General features: G+C 47.3%; 2 protein-coding genes across 16 annotated transcripts in view; one reads left to right on the top strand and one right to left on the bottom strand.

The window, feature by feature from the left end:
- Positions 1-871: 871 nt before the first annotated feature.
- Ntan1 (N-terminal asparagine amidase) lies at positions 872-15,450 on the top strand. Of its 13 annotated transcripts, none has more exons than XM_042283502.2 (10): positions 872-919; positions 6,699-6,801; positions 6,877-6,942; positions 7,195-7,303; positions 8,300-8,373; positions 10,852-10,905; positions 11,290-11,343; positions 12,101-12,198; positions 14,672-14,785; positions 15,142-15,450. In XM_042283502.2, the coding sequence occupies exons 4-10, from the start codon at positions 7,260-7,262 to the stop codon at positions 15,316-15,318; spliced, it is 615 nt and encodes a 204-aa protein (XP_042139436.2). In that variant the 5' UTR covers positions 872-919; positions 6,699-6,801; positions 6,877-6,942; positions 7,195-7,259; the 3' UTR covers positions 15,319-15,450. The 13 variants fall into 13 exon arrangements, with proteins under 13 accessions (XP_042139436.2, XP_076433935.1, XP_076433937.1 ...); XM_006983881.4 differs by lacking the exon at positions 872-919 and adding an exon at positions 951-1,096; XM_042283504.2 differs by lacking the exon at positions 872-919 and adding an exon at positions 963-1,096 and having other exon boundaries at positions 6,699-6,720.
- The window catches only part of Pdxdc1 (pyridoxal dependent decarboxylase domain containing 1), a 59,685-nt gene continuing 58,357 nt past the window's right edge, over positions 14,544-15,871 (bottom strand). For all 3 annotated transcript variants that reach the window (XM_076577815.1, XM_076577817.1, XM_006983879.4), the window contains one exon: positions 14,544-14,839. In XM_076577815.1, coding sequence (XP_076433930.1) covers positions 14,780-14,839 — 60 coding nt within the window. In that variant the 3' untranslated portion in view covers positions 14,544-14,779. The remainder of the gene's footprint in view (positions 14,840-15,871) is intronic.

Raw genomic sequence — 15,871 nt, 5'->3', positions numbered from 1 at the left:
CCTTCTATTTAAACTTTGACCTCATAAAGCCGGGCGGTGGTGGCGCACGCCTTTAATCCCAGCACTCGGGAGGCAGAGCCAGGTGGATCTCTGTGAGTTCGAGGCCAGCCTGGGCTACCAAGTGAGTCCCAGGCAAGGCGCAAAGCTACACAGAGAAACCCTGTCTCGAAAAACAAAAAAAACAAAACAAAACAAAAAAAAACTTTGACCTCATAAAGATGGACTTGAAGGGTTTCCTGGACCTTTGTCACTCTTCCTAATGTGGCCATATTGAATAAATCCCCCCTTTCTGCTTTCCACAGGCTCTTTAATTAATCAGCTGGCTTATTGAGGACGGGTGACTGGTCCTGACTTGGGGAACGGGTTGTGATCCCCAAGTTCACAGAACTTATTCCTGTGTTTCGGTATCTGTTACCAACCTTTCTTGTAAAAGCTATGTAATTAGAGTTAATGCTGGGAATGCAGGCCGAGGGAGACACTATGGCAGGATTAAAACTCTATCTTAGCCAGAACTTAACTTGACTTTGGCTGTGGCCACGTCTGGGTCCTAGCTTTTCTGCCGAGGGTGGTGAAGGGCGAGGACGGAAACAGAGGTGGGGCCTCTGGTCCGAGAGCCAGGGCGGCCCTCTTTCTTCCGTGCCTTCCTTTCCGGGGCTGCCCACCGCGGTGCCCGCGACTTCTGCGCTAATTTTGGCAGCTGAAGTAGGTGGACGTTAGTTAATTGAATACTTTTGCGAATCATCACAGCTGCAAAGCGCTGGAAACCCTCCCGGCTCTCCTTTCTACGCCTCTACGCCCGCGCCTCTAACATCTCCCCGCCTCCGACAACGTCCCTACAGTTTGGACTACATCTCCCGTGATGCCTTGCGACCCAGAGGCTCTTCCATCGCCGCGGTCCCTCGACCCGGCAGTCTCCGCGGTGAGCAGGGGCGTGGCGCCCTCGATAGGCGGGGCATGACTGGGGGGGCGGGGCGGGGCGGCGGCCGCCTGCCTGGGCCTGGCCGCGGCCTAGGCGATGCCGCTGCTGGTGAACGGACGGCGAGTGCGGCTGCCGCTGTCGGCTGCGGAGCTGGTCCGAGCGCACCCGCCGCTGGAGGTGAGCGGGCTGCCCCGGCCTGCGGGCGGCTGGGCTCTCCGCAGCTTCCACTGGGGATCGGCAGAGACGGGGCCCAGAGAGGTTAGGTGACTTACAGAAGGTCGCACAGCACGCAGCGCGACACTCGGCAGGCTCTACAGGTTGAGCGGCTGCCCGCATTACACAGTACGGCTGCGGACAGGTGCCGGTGCGGGGTGGGGGTGGGGGTGAGCAGTCCTCCCATTCCCGCCCCCTGCGGCGTGGGGCTCCTGGTTATTTTTAGCCAGAAGTAAGGGCTTCGCTTGGAAGTTCCTGGGTCCGGGAGGACCGCGCCCCGATGGATGGATGGGCTTTAGTCTTCTTTCCTTGCGGGCACTTGTGAAAGGTCCCGTGGTGAAGGCAGTGGTGACCGGAAGCCCCCCATGCTAGTCTGGAGTCTGCCCACCCACGGATCTCACATGGAGTCTAGGGGCCTGTTTCCCAATCAGAGCCTCTTTGAAGACTCGGTTATCGCCGAAAGATGTCCACTTTCACTCTCAGAGGTGAAGCCTGGGAGCCTGGAGTTAGGGAAGACATTCTAGAAGATTCCTCGGAGCAGCTGTGGGGTTGTGTCCTGTCTGCTTACTTGCTCTGTTTTCCCTTGGATCTGTCTCCTGGAGCAAACGCTTCCTGAAGGCAGATGGCAGTGTGCTTACAAAATATTTGTTGGGAAATGAATGGGCAGAATGACCCTTGAGAACTGTGGGGCAAGGAGACTGTGACTCTTACCTTGAATTTCAAGACAGACTGATCCCGCAGATCGGGCCAGGCTCCGCCAGGGTCGGTGAAGCCAGGAGTGATACTCATCAAAGACGTTTCACCCACCTCAAGGATTGTGGGGACTCTCTCCTGTGTCTGTCCGAAAACTTGTAGTTTTAGTGGCCACGACGCACATTGCACGGGAAGGCGGGGATGAGTGGGGTGATGTGGGGCGGTGCCTCTGGAAGCGAGGGTTTTGTTCTGTTTAGGGAGACAGCCCAGAAGGGCTGGCTGCACGGTGGAGAGGTGCCTGAGGAGAGAGAGGGCCATGGAGGAGGCTGGAGTGTGGACTGCATCCCCAGTGCTAGGGAAAGCTGTTCACTTTTCCTTAGGATAACGTGCTCTGTAGAGGGAAGTAGAAAATCGTGTCCTTGGTCAGCCATTCTTCTCGTGGTTTTGGTGACTCCTCACAAGTGTTTTTGTTGTTTTTGGGACAGAATCTCTCTACATACCCCTGGCTGTCCTGGAACTTGATATGTAGACCAGGCTGACCACAAACTCAGAGCTCCTGCTTCTGTCTCCCCAGCTTTATTTATTTGCTAGGTGATCCACTGTTTAAAAAGATTTGAGACAGGGTCTTACTGTGTAGCCCTGGCTAGCCTGGAACTCACTGTGTAGGCCTGCCTCAGGCTCACAGAGATCTTTCCCCTGCCTCCCAAATGCTGGCATTAAAGGTGTGCACACCACACCTGATTTTTTATTAATCGGTGTACACTCTGTGTATTTGTCTGTGTGAATGTATGTGCACATAGGTGTGGGTGCACGTGTATACACAGGGAGGCCAGAAAGGGGCATCCAGTGTCTCCCTCTCCATTCAGTGCAGGCAGGGTCTCTCCCTCTATATGCTGCCAGTGGTTCTCTTGTCTCCCCACTTCAGAGTTAGGGTTACAGGCATGTGTGGGAATCCTGGCTTGTGAGTGTTGGTAGATTTCTCAGCAAACAGTTTTAACTACTGACCATCTCTGTAGCATCTTGTCTCCTCCTACCTGCCCCCCCCCTTTTTTTTTCTTTTGAGAAAGAGAGACAGACACAGACAGACAGGCTGGCCTAGAACTTGAATGGCCTTGGATGCCTGAGACCTCCTGCTTCGGCAATACTGTGATTAGAGATGTTATCCAATATGCCCATCACGATATACTTTTTGAATGACAGGTATTATATATTAAATATGCCCATCATGATACACTTTTTGAATGACAGATATTATATATTGGATTTTTTTCCCCCCTTGGTCTTTCGATACAGGGTTTCTCTGTGTAGCCCTGGCTGTCTTGGAACTCAGGTTTGTAGACCAGGCCTTGAAAACAGAGACCTCCCAAGTGTTGGGATTAAAGGCCTGGCTCCCCTGTGTGTATTTCCTGTGTCAGTATTTTGTGAGTGCACATCACCGTCACGTAACAAGCCTGATTAGTGTCTTCCCCGAACCCCATCCTTTCTGCAGTTACTTGCTTGGGCAACCACAGTCTGAACATTTTAAGTGGAAAATTCCAGAACTCTCACTGATACTGTCCCCTCCCACCCCCTGCTTTCTATTTTGAAAGAAGGTCTCACTGTAGCTCAGGCTGATCACCAACTCATGATCTTTGCAGCCTCCCAGGCTGGGATCACAGGCATGTGCCACCATGCTGGCTAAGAAACACCCGTCATTATAGCTGTTACTCGGGCAATCCCATACTGTGACTGTTAACCTGCTTCCCCATGTTTACTCACCAGCATGTCTGGCCAGCCACAGTGGAACTGGCCCCACACTGTGCTTGACAAGATGAATACTTTTGCTCTTATTTTCTAGACTGAGGGCCGTGAGGATCAGACACACGGTGGTGCTTTGAGTGAGAACGGCCCCCATAGGTTCACAGGTTTGATGCTTGGTCTCTAGTTAGTAGAACTTAGATGTGTCCTTATTGGAGGAGGTGTGTCACTGGGGGTGAGCATTGAGGTTTCAAAACCCCAGGCCAGACCCAGTCTCTCTCTCTCTCTCTGCCTGATCAGGATGTAAAGCTCTCAGCTACTGCTCCAGCACCATGCCTGTCTGCTTCCCTCCATGGACTAACCCTCTAAAATTGTAAGCAAGGCCTCAATTAAATGCTTTTTTTAAAAAATAAGAGTTGCATCGGCACAGTGTCTCTCGACAGCAGTAGACCAGTGGACTGTACCCTGCTGTCTGCCCTCACTTTGGATGTTGTGTAATAACTCAGTACAGCAGCCATTGAGACATGGGGCGCCCCTGTAGGTGCTGGCGGTCAGGAGGCTGAGGCAGGAGGACATCTGGGGACTTGAAGCAGTCTTGGTACATAGTGTGTTCCGTGGTAGACAATAGTGAGGAACAAGGTTACTGGAGTCAGTGATCTCGAGTGCTGGTGCACTGCTCTTCAGTGTCTGATGGGTTCAGATTTTTCTGTGCTGTGCGGGGTGCAACCCAGGATGTCCCACTGCACTCCTGCTGCTGAGCCATACCCAGACTTCCTGCTAGTGGTTTGGAACACACCCCATGCTTCACAGTGCAGCAGGCACTTTCTCACTCATGTGCCCTTGGAGGAGAAAGGTGAACTGGAGGAGAAGGGTGAGGGGTGTGGGCTGGTCCCTAAAGTTGCAGATATGTATTTTCCTTTTCTCCCTGGCCCTATGCAGGGACAGAGCCCAGGGCTTCACACATGCTAGACAAGTGCCTGCTTCTGAGATACCTCTAGCCCTTGGCTTAGGTGGTTAGAAAAAGTAAAAGGAATAATAATATTTTATCGCAGTAAATCACATGAATTCAAACTTGCATATCACCTATCACATTTTATTACAACACAGCCATATCCATGTGCTCCTCTGGCTGTTTTTACTACACAGTGGCAGAGACCTTTAGGCTTGTCATCTAGTCATTCTGAGAGAAAAGTCTGCTGACTTCCAGCAGAGAAAGCAATGCCATTCAGTAGGTCTTGGGAAAGGCAGTTAAAGGATGAGTGCACATGAATTAAATGCTGGGAAATGGAGACACTGTGACAACTGGGCCACTATCACTTTAGGAATATGGGATGGGGAGCTTGGCTTAGTGGACCACACACCTGCTGGGGAGGCACAGGGACCTGGGCATGGAGCCTAGGACCCACATAAAAGGCTGTAGGGTGCTTATGTAATCCCAGTGCTGAGGGGCGGAGCACTGTGGATCCCAGGTGCTGGGTGGCCAGCCAGTCCAGCCAAAATAGTGAGCTCCAGTTCAGTGAGAGATCCTGTCTCAAAGGCAGGGCCGTCGAGATGGCTATATGGTAAAGGTGCTTGCTGCCAAGCTTGATGACCTGAGTTCAGTCTCTGTAACATACATGGTGGAGGAGAAAACTACTAAGGGTTGCCATCTGGCCTCCACATGTAGGCCATGTGTGTGGCACCACACACATGCATATATATATATGTGTGTAAATATATATATATATATGTGTGTGTGTGTGTATATATATATACACACACACATATATATATATATATATTCGTTCGTGCATGCATACACACACACACACACACACACACACACACACACACAGGACAAAAAATGAAATTAAAAACAAGGTACAGAGTAACAGGAATTCATATGACATTGACCTCTGGCTTCCAGGTGTACATACATGCACCTCACACACACACCTTTCTCACTCCATGCACACTTCACACTCATGCACTACATGGTGTCTGTATCTCTGTTTCTCTCATGTACACAAATGTGATGAAGTGAGGCTTCATTTAAGAACAGCTTTTACCAAGCGAGAGAGCAGGCTAGCCACTGTCCTGTGCTGTGGCGTTTCTGGTTGCCTTTGCTTTCGTTTCTTGTGTTAGTTTTGAAATGGTAACTTGATCTCACACACGACTTGCTCATTAGTGGTGAGCCAATTATGAACTTGGTAAAATTCTGCCTTAATTCCTCCCCAAGGGAGGTCAGTAAAGGGATTGTAAAGAGGGGGCAAGTGTCTGGTATCCCACCTGACTGGGGTGTGATGAAATACACGATTGGAGATGTTCTTGATTTATTCCAGGTTGTATAGTCAGTCTGAACTTACAAGGTTTACAGCAGTTTGATTTGTTATCTTTTTCTTTCGTGTGTCCCATTCCAATCTTGCAGGAGATTGAATTCTGAACCCATAACCTCCTAGTTCAGTTCTTAAATTGAAGGGCATATCCTCTTTTAATTATCTCCTAGCATTCAGACAGTGGGAATTCATTAAAGGAAGATAGTGCTTAACATGTCTTGGATTTTATTAAGTAATTAGACACAAACTTACATTAGCCAGGCATGAGAAATGGTAAGAAGTTGGTGTAAGACCAAAGCAGGTGTAGGGACATTGACACATGACCATGCTTGCTGACTGGGGATTTGTGGCAAGTTGGAAGGAAGGTCGAGTTCATTTTAATAGTGTGTCAGCTCCCCCATGTGAGTCTGCATGCCCAGGCTGGGATTGTAAGCATGTAAGCATTTCCTTCCATGCCCAGCCAGTTTTGCCTTTGAGACAGCCTCCCTCTAATACACACCTGTAATCGCGGCACTCAGGAGGTAGAGTGGATGGTTTTAGGACAGCCTGAACTACTTTGTCTCAAAGTAAGGTCAAGTCTCAGACTCTTGAAGAACTATGATGTCTCTTTTCTGGTTATAGGGATCTTGTGTCATATGTAGCTCTCCTAGTTAGAGAGAATGTTCCTGACATCTTTCTTCATCAACCTTCAGTAGCCAGTGTAGCACAGTTCAGACATGCCAGCCTGCTTCCTACTTCTGAGCACATATTGGCTCTTCCCACCTCTCCAGTTCAAGCCTCACTAATTCATACAACTATTTTATTCTGTTTCAATTAAACAGGAAAGAGCCAGACTTCTCAGAGGTCAGTCTGTTCAACAAGTGGGACCCCAGGGCCTTCTGTATGTTCAGCAAAGAGAGCTTGCAGTGACCTCCCCAAAGGATGGTAGGTTAGGAAGCAGTGTGTTGGGCCTTATCCCAAAGCCTACTGGCTATTTTATGTTATTTCCTTTTCAAACAGGCTCCATCTCCATTCTGGGTTCTGATGATGCCACTACTTGTCACATTGTGGTCCTGAGGCATACAGGTATGATGACAGAGATGAAGGAAACCATTTGTTAAACTATCCCAACCATGTGGGACCACTGATTTTCTCAGTTTGAGTTTCCTGGTGTAGAATATGAAGCCATGTCTTATCTGCATGATGTCTCCCTGGTGCCCTGGTCAGATGGGTTGGCTGTGCAGCATGGACCCTTTCAGTTTTCTTACAGGGTGTCTACATGGCTTGCTTCCCGAAATATAAGGACTAACTCATTTTACCCTTGTTACCATTATCCAGGTAATGGGGCAACCTGCCTCACACATTGTGATGGAACTGATACCAAAGCTGAAGTCCCCTTGATAATGAGCTCCATAAAATCCTTTTCTGACCACACTCAGTGTGGAAGGTAAGTTCCATGCTGCTATTATATGGACACTGTGGGGGATGCCCTCTACTTGTACACCTTGAGCATGGGTGGTGTCCACACTTGGATGGATGGGGTGATGGAAGGTCAAGCCAGCACTGGACTTTTTGTTGGACAGGGCCTCACTATGTAGTCTTGCCTCCGATCCCCTAGTGCTCTGATGAGGGGACGAGACTTGTCAGGCTTCTGTGCTGCATTTTAAATTGAGTTTGATTTTGAGCTTGTGTAAAGTTGGGAACTTTGAATCTCAGATATTAATTTGTTATGGCCCAGACAGAAGGTGTTTTTGTGAGCAGCCACTTGTTCTAGGGTCTAGAGTAGGCAGTCCTCATACTCTGAAGCAGGCAGGTCAGGAATTATGTAGGAAAGACTGAAGGAGGAGGCAGGGTCAGCAGTGACCATGTCACACAACTCAGCAAGCTGAGTTTGAGCATGGGTGTACAGTAAGAACCAACCCAGACTGGCTGTGGCTCAGCATTTCATCCTTACCGTGACACATGATCGTATGTCAGAGCCACATAGCTAGTTATGTTCTGGCCTGTGACCCAGGCCTGGCTGTCACTTGCTTACATGCCTGGCCTTGTATTACACTTGGCTCTTATTTTCTTGGTAGCCTTTGAAGGAAGTAGTACAGCCATATCCAGGTGCTTAGAATCTCAGGGACACTACTGGTCAACTTTATTTGTGCCTCAAAGCCAAGATCCTTTTAGGTGGAGATGCTGAAAAGTTCTAGAGTATTCTGTGTGGGTGGCCAGGTGACACTGCACTGAGAACCTTGGATGAGGTCTTGATGGCCTTGCTGCTGGCCTTGGCAACCTCACATGCACCCCATTGTGCCCACAGGTATTTTCATTATATGCTGTGGAAAAGGTCCAGAAGCATGCTGTGGAAGTTCATGGGAGCCAGGAACTAAATATCTGTGAAACCAGCATACAGTCATGTCTTTTCCTAACTCTGATCATGTTCCTCTCTCGGCAGGCTGGAAGTGCACCTTGTAGGAGGCTTCAGTGATGATAGGCAGCTGTCACAGAAACTTACTCATCAGCTTCTTAGTAAGTTTGCCACCCCCCCTCCCGGCAATATTATACCTAGTTTTGTTTGGTTTAAAAAACAACAAAAAGGAGCCAGGCAGTGGTGGTGGTGCCTTTAATTAGGTGCATGCCTTTAATTCCAATGCTCAGGAGGCAGAGGCAGGCGGATCTCCAAGTTTGAGGCTAGCCTAGTCTATGGAGTGAGTTCCAGGACAGCCGAGGCTACACAGAGAAACCCTATCTCAAAAAACAAAACAAAACAAAACAAAAAAAAACCCACCAAAAATAAACAAACAAACAAATACATAAAGCTCTCTAGCAGTCAGATGAGGCAGAGGCAGAAGGACCATGAGTCTGAGACCAGCTTGGGATACATGTGAAAATCTGTCTCAAAACAAAACAAACCTGGGGTTGAAGACATAGGCCATATGGATGGAACTATACAGACTGTACAGAAAGTGCAGCACTAAATTCCCAGGTGCAGGTGGGATGGGGACAAGGCCTCCCCATTTTGACAGGGCCATTTTTGGTGGTGAAGCCCCAGCTGGCTGTGGCCTCGTGATCATTGTGCCCTCAGCTGAGTGAAAGAATTACAAGCCTGTGTCAGATGCTCTTTTAAAACAGCAGACGGTAAATTCTTGGAGAGTACATACTCTGAGCTGTATAGCTGTACAGGAGCACTCTTTGTAATCTTCAGAAAATGAAAATGGTCTTTTAGCCCTTTCTTCTAAATCAGGAAAGACAGACATGGTGTGCATTAATTGTGAAATAGGTGTACGCTAATGCCATACCTGCACTGGAGCAGCCTGCCAGCTAGGACACTGGCACTGTGGCTTAAGCCTTTTAAAGGTTCACATCCTTTGACTCAGTAATTCCCCTTCTTGGAATCCATTCTAAGAAAGTCATCTAAGGTCGCACAGAGAGGCTGACAAGATGGCTCACTGGGTAAAGGCACTTCCCACCAAGCCTGAACAAGTTTGGTCTTTGGGACTCACAAGATGGAAGCAGAAATATGACTCTTGTAAGTTGTCCTCTGATCTCCCCCATGTGCTTCACGGCAATACATGCACATGCACACACAGTAAGAAAATGTAAAAAATCAAATCCTCCAACAGAGATTTCGACCTAAAGATGAGCAATCCAGCAGTTCTGACAACATGGAATATCCAGTGTCCTGAGAAGAGTTACAAAACTTCTAGAAGGTGTTACCTACTGAACCAGGTCTGGAGGTCCATGCTTGCAGCTCAACAGTTGGAAAGAGACTGAAGCAGAGGGTTGCTTGTTCCTAACCAGCCTGAGCTACACAGTGACGCCAACAAAAAATTCATAACAAAAAAACCACTTGTGAAAGTTCAGTGTGGTAGAATATACCTTTAATTCCAGCACTTCAGGAGGCTGGGGCAGGTAGATCTGAGTTCAGGGCAGCCTGGTGAGACTGTGTCTCAAACAAACTTTACTAAGAAGTGTTAACTGCATGGGTAAAACCTATGTCTACAAAACAATCAGGGCAAAAGTTACGTGGTGTTACTGGAGCATGGCTGTCTCTGTTAGGAGCTCAGCCGTGCACAGAAACTAAAAGCTACAATGGGGTGACAGGCATTCAGAACCTACTCTCTTCTGTTCCCTTGTCCAAAAACATTCACAAAATTTTTGCTCTGGTGGCTGGGCTCAGTGGTTAAGAGCACTGGCTGCTCTTGCAGAGGACCCAGGTTCAATTCCCAGCACTTACATTACCACAACTCTCCTGTAACACCAGTTCCAGGGGATCCTGTAACAACCATTCCTATGGCACACATACAATGCAGCCAAAACATCTATACACACAAAGAAATATTTTTGCCTTAATAGACTTGAGAAGAGCTGGTCTTCTCTTAGGACTCCACCTGATGTGGGTGCTGGGACCTGAACACACGTCCTCTGCAAGAGCAGATAAATGCTTTTAACCACTGAGTCATTTCTCAACCCCCTGAGGCTTTTCCCTATTAGCCTGTATTAATTACATATAACAGATTTCATCTTATTTTTCATTTAGTGCATGTAGACACTTAGGGCACATGTACACCATATAGCTTGAGTATGTTAGTCAGGACAACTTGTGGGAGTGGGTTTTCTCCTTCCACATGTGGGTCCCAGGGATTGAACACAGGTTCCAAGTACCTCTACAGATGAGTCTTCTTGCTGGCATAACCTATACCCTCAACTCTCCCCCTCCACCACTACCCTTTTTTTTTTTTTTTTTGGAGACAGGATCTCATGTAGCACAGACGGGCTTTGACCTTGAATGTGCCACCAGGCCTGTTTCTGTAGTGCTAAGGCTTGAACCCATAGCCTGGAGCATGCTAGAGCATGCTAGGCAATTACAGTATCAGCTGAACTATAGCCCCAGCCCCAAGAGGACATTTTTATGCATATATGTAATGTATTTTGATCAAATTCACAGAGCCCTGTTACTCATTCTTGGGTACTTTTTTGACATCAATCTTGAAATTCTAATTGTAGGTGAATTTGACAAACAAGATGATGAGATTCACTTAGTGACATTATGTGTGACAGGTGAGTCTGCTGCTTTCACCCAAACAGGGGTATAAGGGTTCAGGAAAGTTTTGTCTGTACCCTTACAACAGCTACCATTAGGATAGGAATTGTAGAAGACAGTCCACAGAGACTGTCACCTCTGGATGACTTGTCCCCACTGCTCCTTATCTCTAGGTAGCCTTCTCAACACCAGGTCCTAGCCAACTAATGCTGCTTCTCCAAAGGCCCTGATGTCAGAGGCTTCTCTGTGTTCCTGGGAGGGGAGAGCACTGGTGAGCTGCCCTTGTGTGGCAGAGGCAGGGTTAGGCCTGTTAGTGGCCCACCTGGGGCTTTGTATTGAGTTTTTCCTTCACATGGAATAAGAACAACTGTTTATCAGTTCTACTTTCCTTCATTTCTTAGAATTAAATGACCGGGAAGAAAATGAAAACCACTTTCCAATCATTTATGGCATTGGTAAGTAGTATTTGTATTAGAGGGTTTCATGGTTCCCATGTGCGTTAGAGCAGGCTGACTCAGGTTAAAGGTCTGAGCGTGCAGTCATTCCATCTGTACTACTGTTGTTGGGTTTGGATCCTTGCTCCTATACATTTACTGTTAAACCCTGGCAAGGGCCTGACCTGACTAGCCTCTAGCTGTGAGGTTGTTAATGTCCTAACAATAACGTGTGGAGAGAAAGTCAGTGTACCACATAGGTTATGCCCACCTCACCTGTGCAGCTTATTGTCACATGGGTGGGTGGTCTGGCATGTTTCTCTCTAGCCAGTGCTCATGGGGAAGGCATGAGGCATTTGGATCTCTGTATACTATGGGAATGAAGTAAAGTTTTGATTTAGAATGAAGATCCCACAAAACCAAGTTCAGAGCTGTCAAACTAAAGGAAGCCAAGGGCCTTCCTCTCCAGTCCTGAGGCTAGCAAATTGTAGAGGGCTTCTGGTGTGTGTTCATGATGGTTAGGTAGGTGGGTAATAAAAGACTGGCACACCTTATTTTATTCTGTGTCACTTTGCATAGCCCTAAATAGGGCACGGCTTTCCACCAGTGTTTGTGGTCGTAGCAAAGCGTTGACTACACAGCCCTGAGGGCAGAGTGCCTCAGGGGCTGTTCCCTCTGCTGCTACAGAGGCACCTCAGTTGTCTCTTGAGGAACAGTGGAAATGGTGAAGTCTGTTTTGGATTTCTGCCGATTTAGAGTCACTCCCTGTCTATTGCAGCTGTCAACATTAAAACTGCAGAGATTTACAGAGCTTCCTTTCACGATCGTGGTCCAGAGGAACAGCTTCGTGCTGCAAGAGCCTTAGCAGGAGGCCCGGTGAGTAGGAGCCTGTCTTTGTGGGGTGAGCTGAGGGGGACCCTAAGAGCCTCAAGTTTTTAGAGTGGAGGAACGTTGTGGCTACCTCCTTACCAGGAACCAGATCCCTTCCTTATGGGTTAGAGGAATAGAGTGAGTTTAGTTTCTAAGTGCCAGATACTAGTTCTCTGCCTGAAAGATGGAGGTGATGGTAAGAGCCTGGATCTATGGACAAAGGGGGACCTCTCCCCATTAACCTTCCGTAGTGAGGACTGGAGAGAGGGGGAGTGACAAGATCCTGCACCGTCCACACTTTGGATCCAGTCACCAAAAAGTAGTTTGGTGAGTCACTCCAAAAAATTACTGAATAGGTCAGTTTAAAAGTTTAATTTTCAGCCGGGCGTCGGTGGCGCCTGCCTTTAATCCCAGCACTCGGGAGGCAGAGCCAGGCGGATCTCTGTGAGTTCAAGGCCAGCCTGGGCTACAGAGTAAGTTCCAGAAAAGGCGCAAAGCTACACAGAGAAACCCTGTCTTGAAAAAACAAAACAAAACAAAAAACAAAAATCCCCAAAGTTTAATTTTCTAGCTGGGCAGTGATGGCACACATCTTTAATCCCAGCACTTGGGAGGCAGAGGCAAGCAGATCTCTGTGAGTTCAAGGCCAGCCTGGTCTACAAACCTCCCTCCCAGTACTGTATTTTGCCTTATTTTTTTGGTAGTGCTGTATTTTTCCTTATTTTTTTGGTAGTGCTGTGGATGGAATAGAGGCATTTGCTAGGAAAATGAGCACTCCTAGCCTAGGCCCTTTTTATTTTCAGGCGAGACCTTGTTATGTAACCTAGCCTCAACATTTCCCAGGGCGGGATTGCACAGGTATACAACTGTGTTCTAGTCTCTATATTTTTTAATTAATTAAATCATTAATTTAAAAGAAGACTTCATTCATCCCATTTGAGGAACAAGTAGAATGTAAAATGCCCAGTGTAAGCCTGGCACGATGGCACACATTTTTAATCCAAGTACTTGGGAGACAGGTGGAATGCTGTGAGGTACAGGTCAGCCTGGGCTTATGCAGCTTTTTAATGATGCCAAACAGGCTCTAGGGAGATGGCTTGCTATATAAGCATGATCCACAGCACCGACATGAGAAGCTGGGCATGCTGGGCATGCTTTCCAGGCCCAGTACTGGGGAGACAGAGGCTGACTCTTAAGAGTTTGCTGAGTCTGGAGCTTCAGCTTTAGTGGAAGACTGTCTCAGGTCACAAAAGCAACTGAAGACATGGGGCATGGCTCTCCGGCCTCACACCCCACACTGCAGCAAGCCCAGAAATCCGCTTTGTTTGTGCAACACTAACATTGCAGTAAGAAGACATCTGGAGTTAAGAGATCTGTTCTGCTAGTCTTTTACCATTTTCAGGAGTCCTAATTTTGTCTTTTAAAAAATTTTGTGTTTGATATGGTCTTGCTATGTATGTAGCCTAAGGTGTCTTAGAACTTGTGGCAAGCATCCTATATCAATGTCCATCAACTACCATGATCAGTTTGGTGGTTTTTTCTTTTTCTTTTTTGAGACAGAGGGTCACATTGCAGCCCAGGCTGGCCTGGAACTTACTTTAGGATTCCTTTTGTTGTTTAGTTAATAGACTATATTTCAGACTGAGTACCCCCTCAGAGCTGAAAATTACCACTGACATAATTTGGGAATTCAAGGAGTCGTCTGTTGGCAAATCAGCTCTACATAGCCAGTTGTGGTGGTGCACACATCCCTGTGACCCCAGACTGGGATGTGTGGCAGGAAGATGAGGATTTCAAACACTCTTGACTGTGTTCAAGGCCAGCCCAGGCTACATGAGACCTTCTCAAAAATAAAACCAGGTGAGATGTGGTGCTATACACTTTTAAAGCAGGCAGATCCCTAAGAGCTTGAGGCCAGCCAGGTCTACCACAGCCAGACCCTGTCTCAAAAACAAACAAAACTAAAAAACTCCTAACCTTTCTTTTATGCTTTTTATGAGACAAGGTCTCATTGTCATCCAGGCTGTCCTGGAACCCAAGGTGATCTTCCTACCTCAGCCTCCTGGGTGTTGGATGGCAGGTGTGAGCTGTCCTAACTGGGCATCGGGCATTATGAGCTGTTTATGCTGCTTAGGGTAGGAGTGAGGAGGTGTGGTATTTGTGCAACCATGAGGGGTACAGGCTTTAGTCAGAACCGCTTGTCTTTGAGGCACTACTGATGCTCACTGGATACGTGACCTGGGACTTTTCTCACTGTCAGCTTCCCCTGAGAAGGGCAGCATGCTGTCTTCTTGTAGGCTTGCCATCAAAACTAAACACAGCAATACACAGGACCAAACACAGGAAAGGCATTTGGTGGTGGCAGCTTTGTTATTTTGGGAGGTTCGCAGTTTATTGGCTAATGGAATAGCCTTGGAACTAGATCACAGCAGTGGTAGGGCAGTGTCCTTACAGCCTGTCATGGAAATGGTTCTTTTAGATGATTAGCATTTATGATGCAAAGACAGAACAACTTCGAATAGGCCCGTATTCCTGGACGCCATTTCCACATGTGGATTTCTGGTTGCAGCAAGATGACAAGCAAATACTAGAGGTGAGAATTTACAGGTTGGCTAAATCTTAAATCTCTGGACCCTGGTTTCCCCATCTGTAAGAAAAAAAAAGGTTTAGACCAGCTAACAGCTGCTTCTCCTTCAGTGGGTGAGATTGACATTCTATTACCATTGGCAGACTAACTTTTATGGCAGTGGGGGATTAGTAACTTCCTGGTGGATGTTTATACAGGTGAAGCAGTAAGTAGTGAAATGTGTGTAACAGATGTACAGAGGCGCTGACACTGAGACGAGCCCAGTGAATGTGTATGTGGCCCAAAGCTACTCTGACATTGTCATCTAAGCCAGGAAGGTATACAGCCTGGCCCTGCTCATGCCCACTGTCTTGTCTTTTCAGAACCTTTCTACTTCTCCTCTGGCTGAGCCCCCCCACTTTGTTGAACATATTAGATCTACCTTGATGTTTTTAAAAAAATTCCCATCTCCAGCAAATATACTGTTTCCTGGAAATAAAGCTCTCCTCTACAAAAAAAATGAAGATGGCTTATGGGAAAAGATCTCTCCAGGGAGCTAACATCCAAGTTACCAAAGAACACAGCTCTTTGGCCTGATAGAGACCATTGGTGGTTTGGAATCTACAACTGTGCAGTTTGACTTCTTCCTTGTTTACTATCTTTCAAAATAAAATCTTATTTTGGCAAAGGCATTTGTTTAGATGATTTTTTGCTCCACTACAAAGAATTTTCACCAGTCATGAGGGACGGAGGAGAAACCACTGGCCTTGCTGGTGAGTAGGCAGTAACTTTAGAGACAGGTTGGTCAGGAAAAACTCTCTGTTCAAAAATTACTCTTAGAAACTTCTTATCAGAGGCTGAGGTGGTACACGCCTTTAATCACAGCACTTGGAGGCAGAGGCAGGCAGATCTCTGACTTCAAGGCTAGCCTGGTCTACAGAGTGAATTCCAGAACACCCAGGGCTACATAGAGAAACCTTGATTCGAAAAACAAACAAACAAACAAACAAACAGAAAAGAAACTTCCTATCTGTTTGGAAAGAAACAGTTGAGTTTATTACCGTCTTCGGAAACAAGCTCCTGGGAGGCCAAATTCAATACATACGATGCTAC

This window comes from Peromyscus maniculatus, chromosome 8, assembly GCF_049852395.1.
Source record: "Peromyscus maniculatus bairdii isolate BWxNUB_F1_BW_parent chromosome 8, HU_Pman_BW_mat_3.1, whole genome shotgun sequence".
NCBI classification, from domain to species: domain Eukaryota; kingdom Metazoa; phylum Chordata; class Mammalia; order Rodentia; family Cricetidae; genus Peromyscus; species Peromyscus maniculatus.
The sequence above is the reverse complement of the archived record's forward strand: the minus strand, read 5'-3'. Positions and strand labels throughout refer to the sequence as shown.

Coding starts and splice junctions, on each gene's coding strand:
- Ntan1 (XM_006983881.4), top strand. CDS start 1,016: ATGCCGCTGCTGGTGAACGGACGGCGAGTGCGGCTGCCGCTGTCGGCT. Junction 7,304..8,299: donor GACCACACTCAGTGTGGAAG/GTAAGTTCCATG, acceptor CTCTCTCGGCAG/GCTGGAAGTGCACCTTGTAG. Junction 11,344..12,100: donor TCCAATCATTTATGGCATTG/GTAAGTAGTATT, acceptor TGTCTATTGCAG/CTGTCAACATTAAAACTGCA.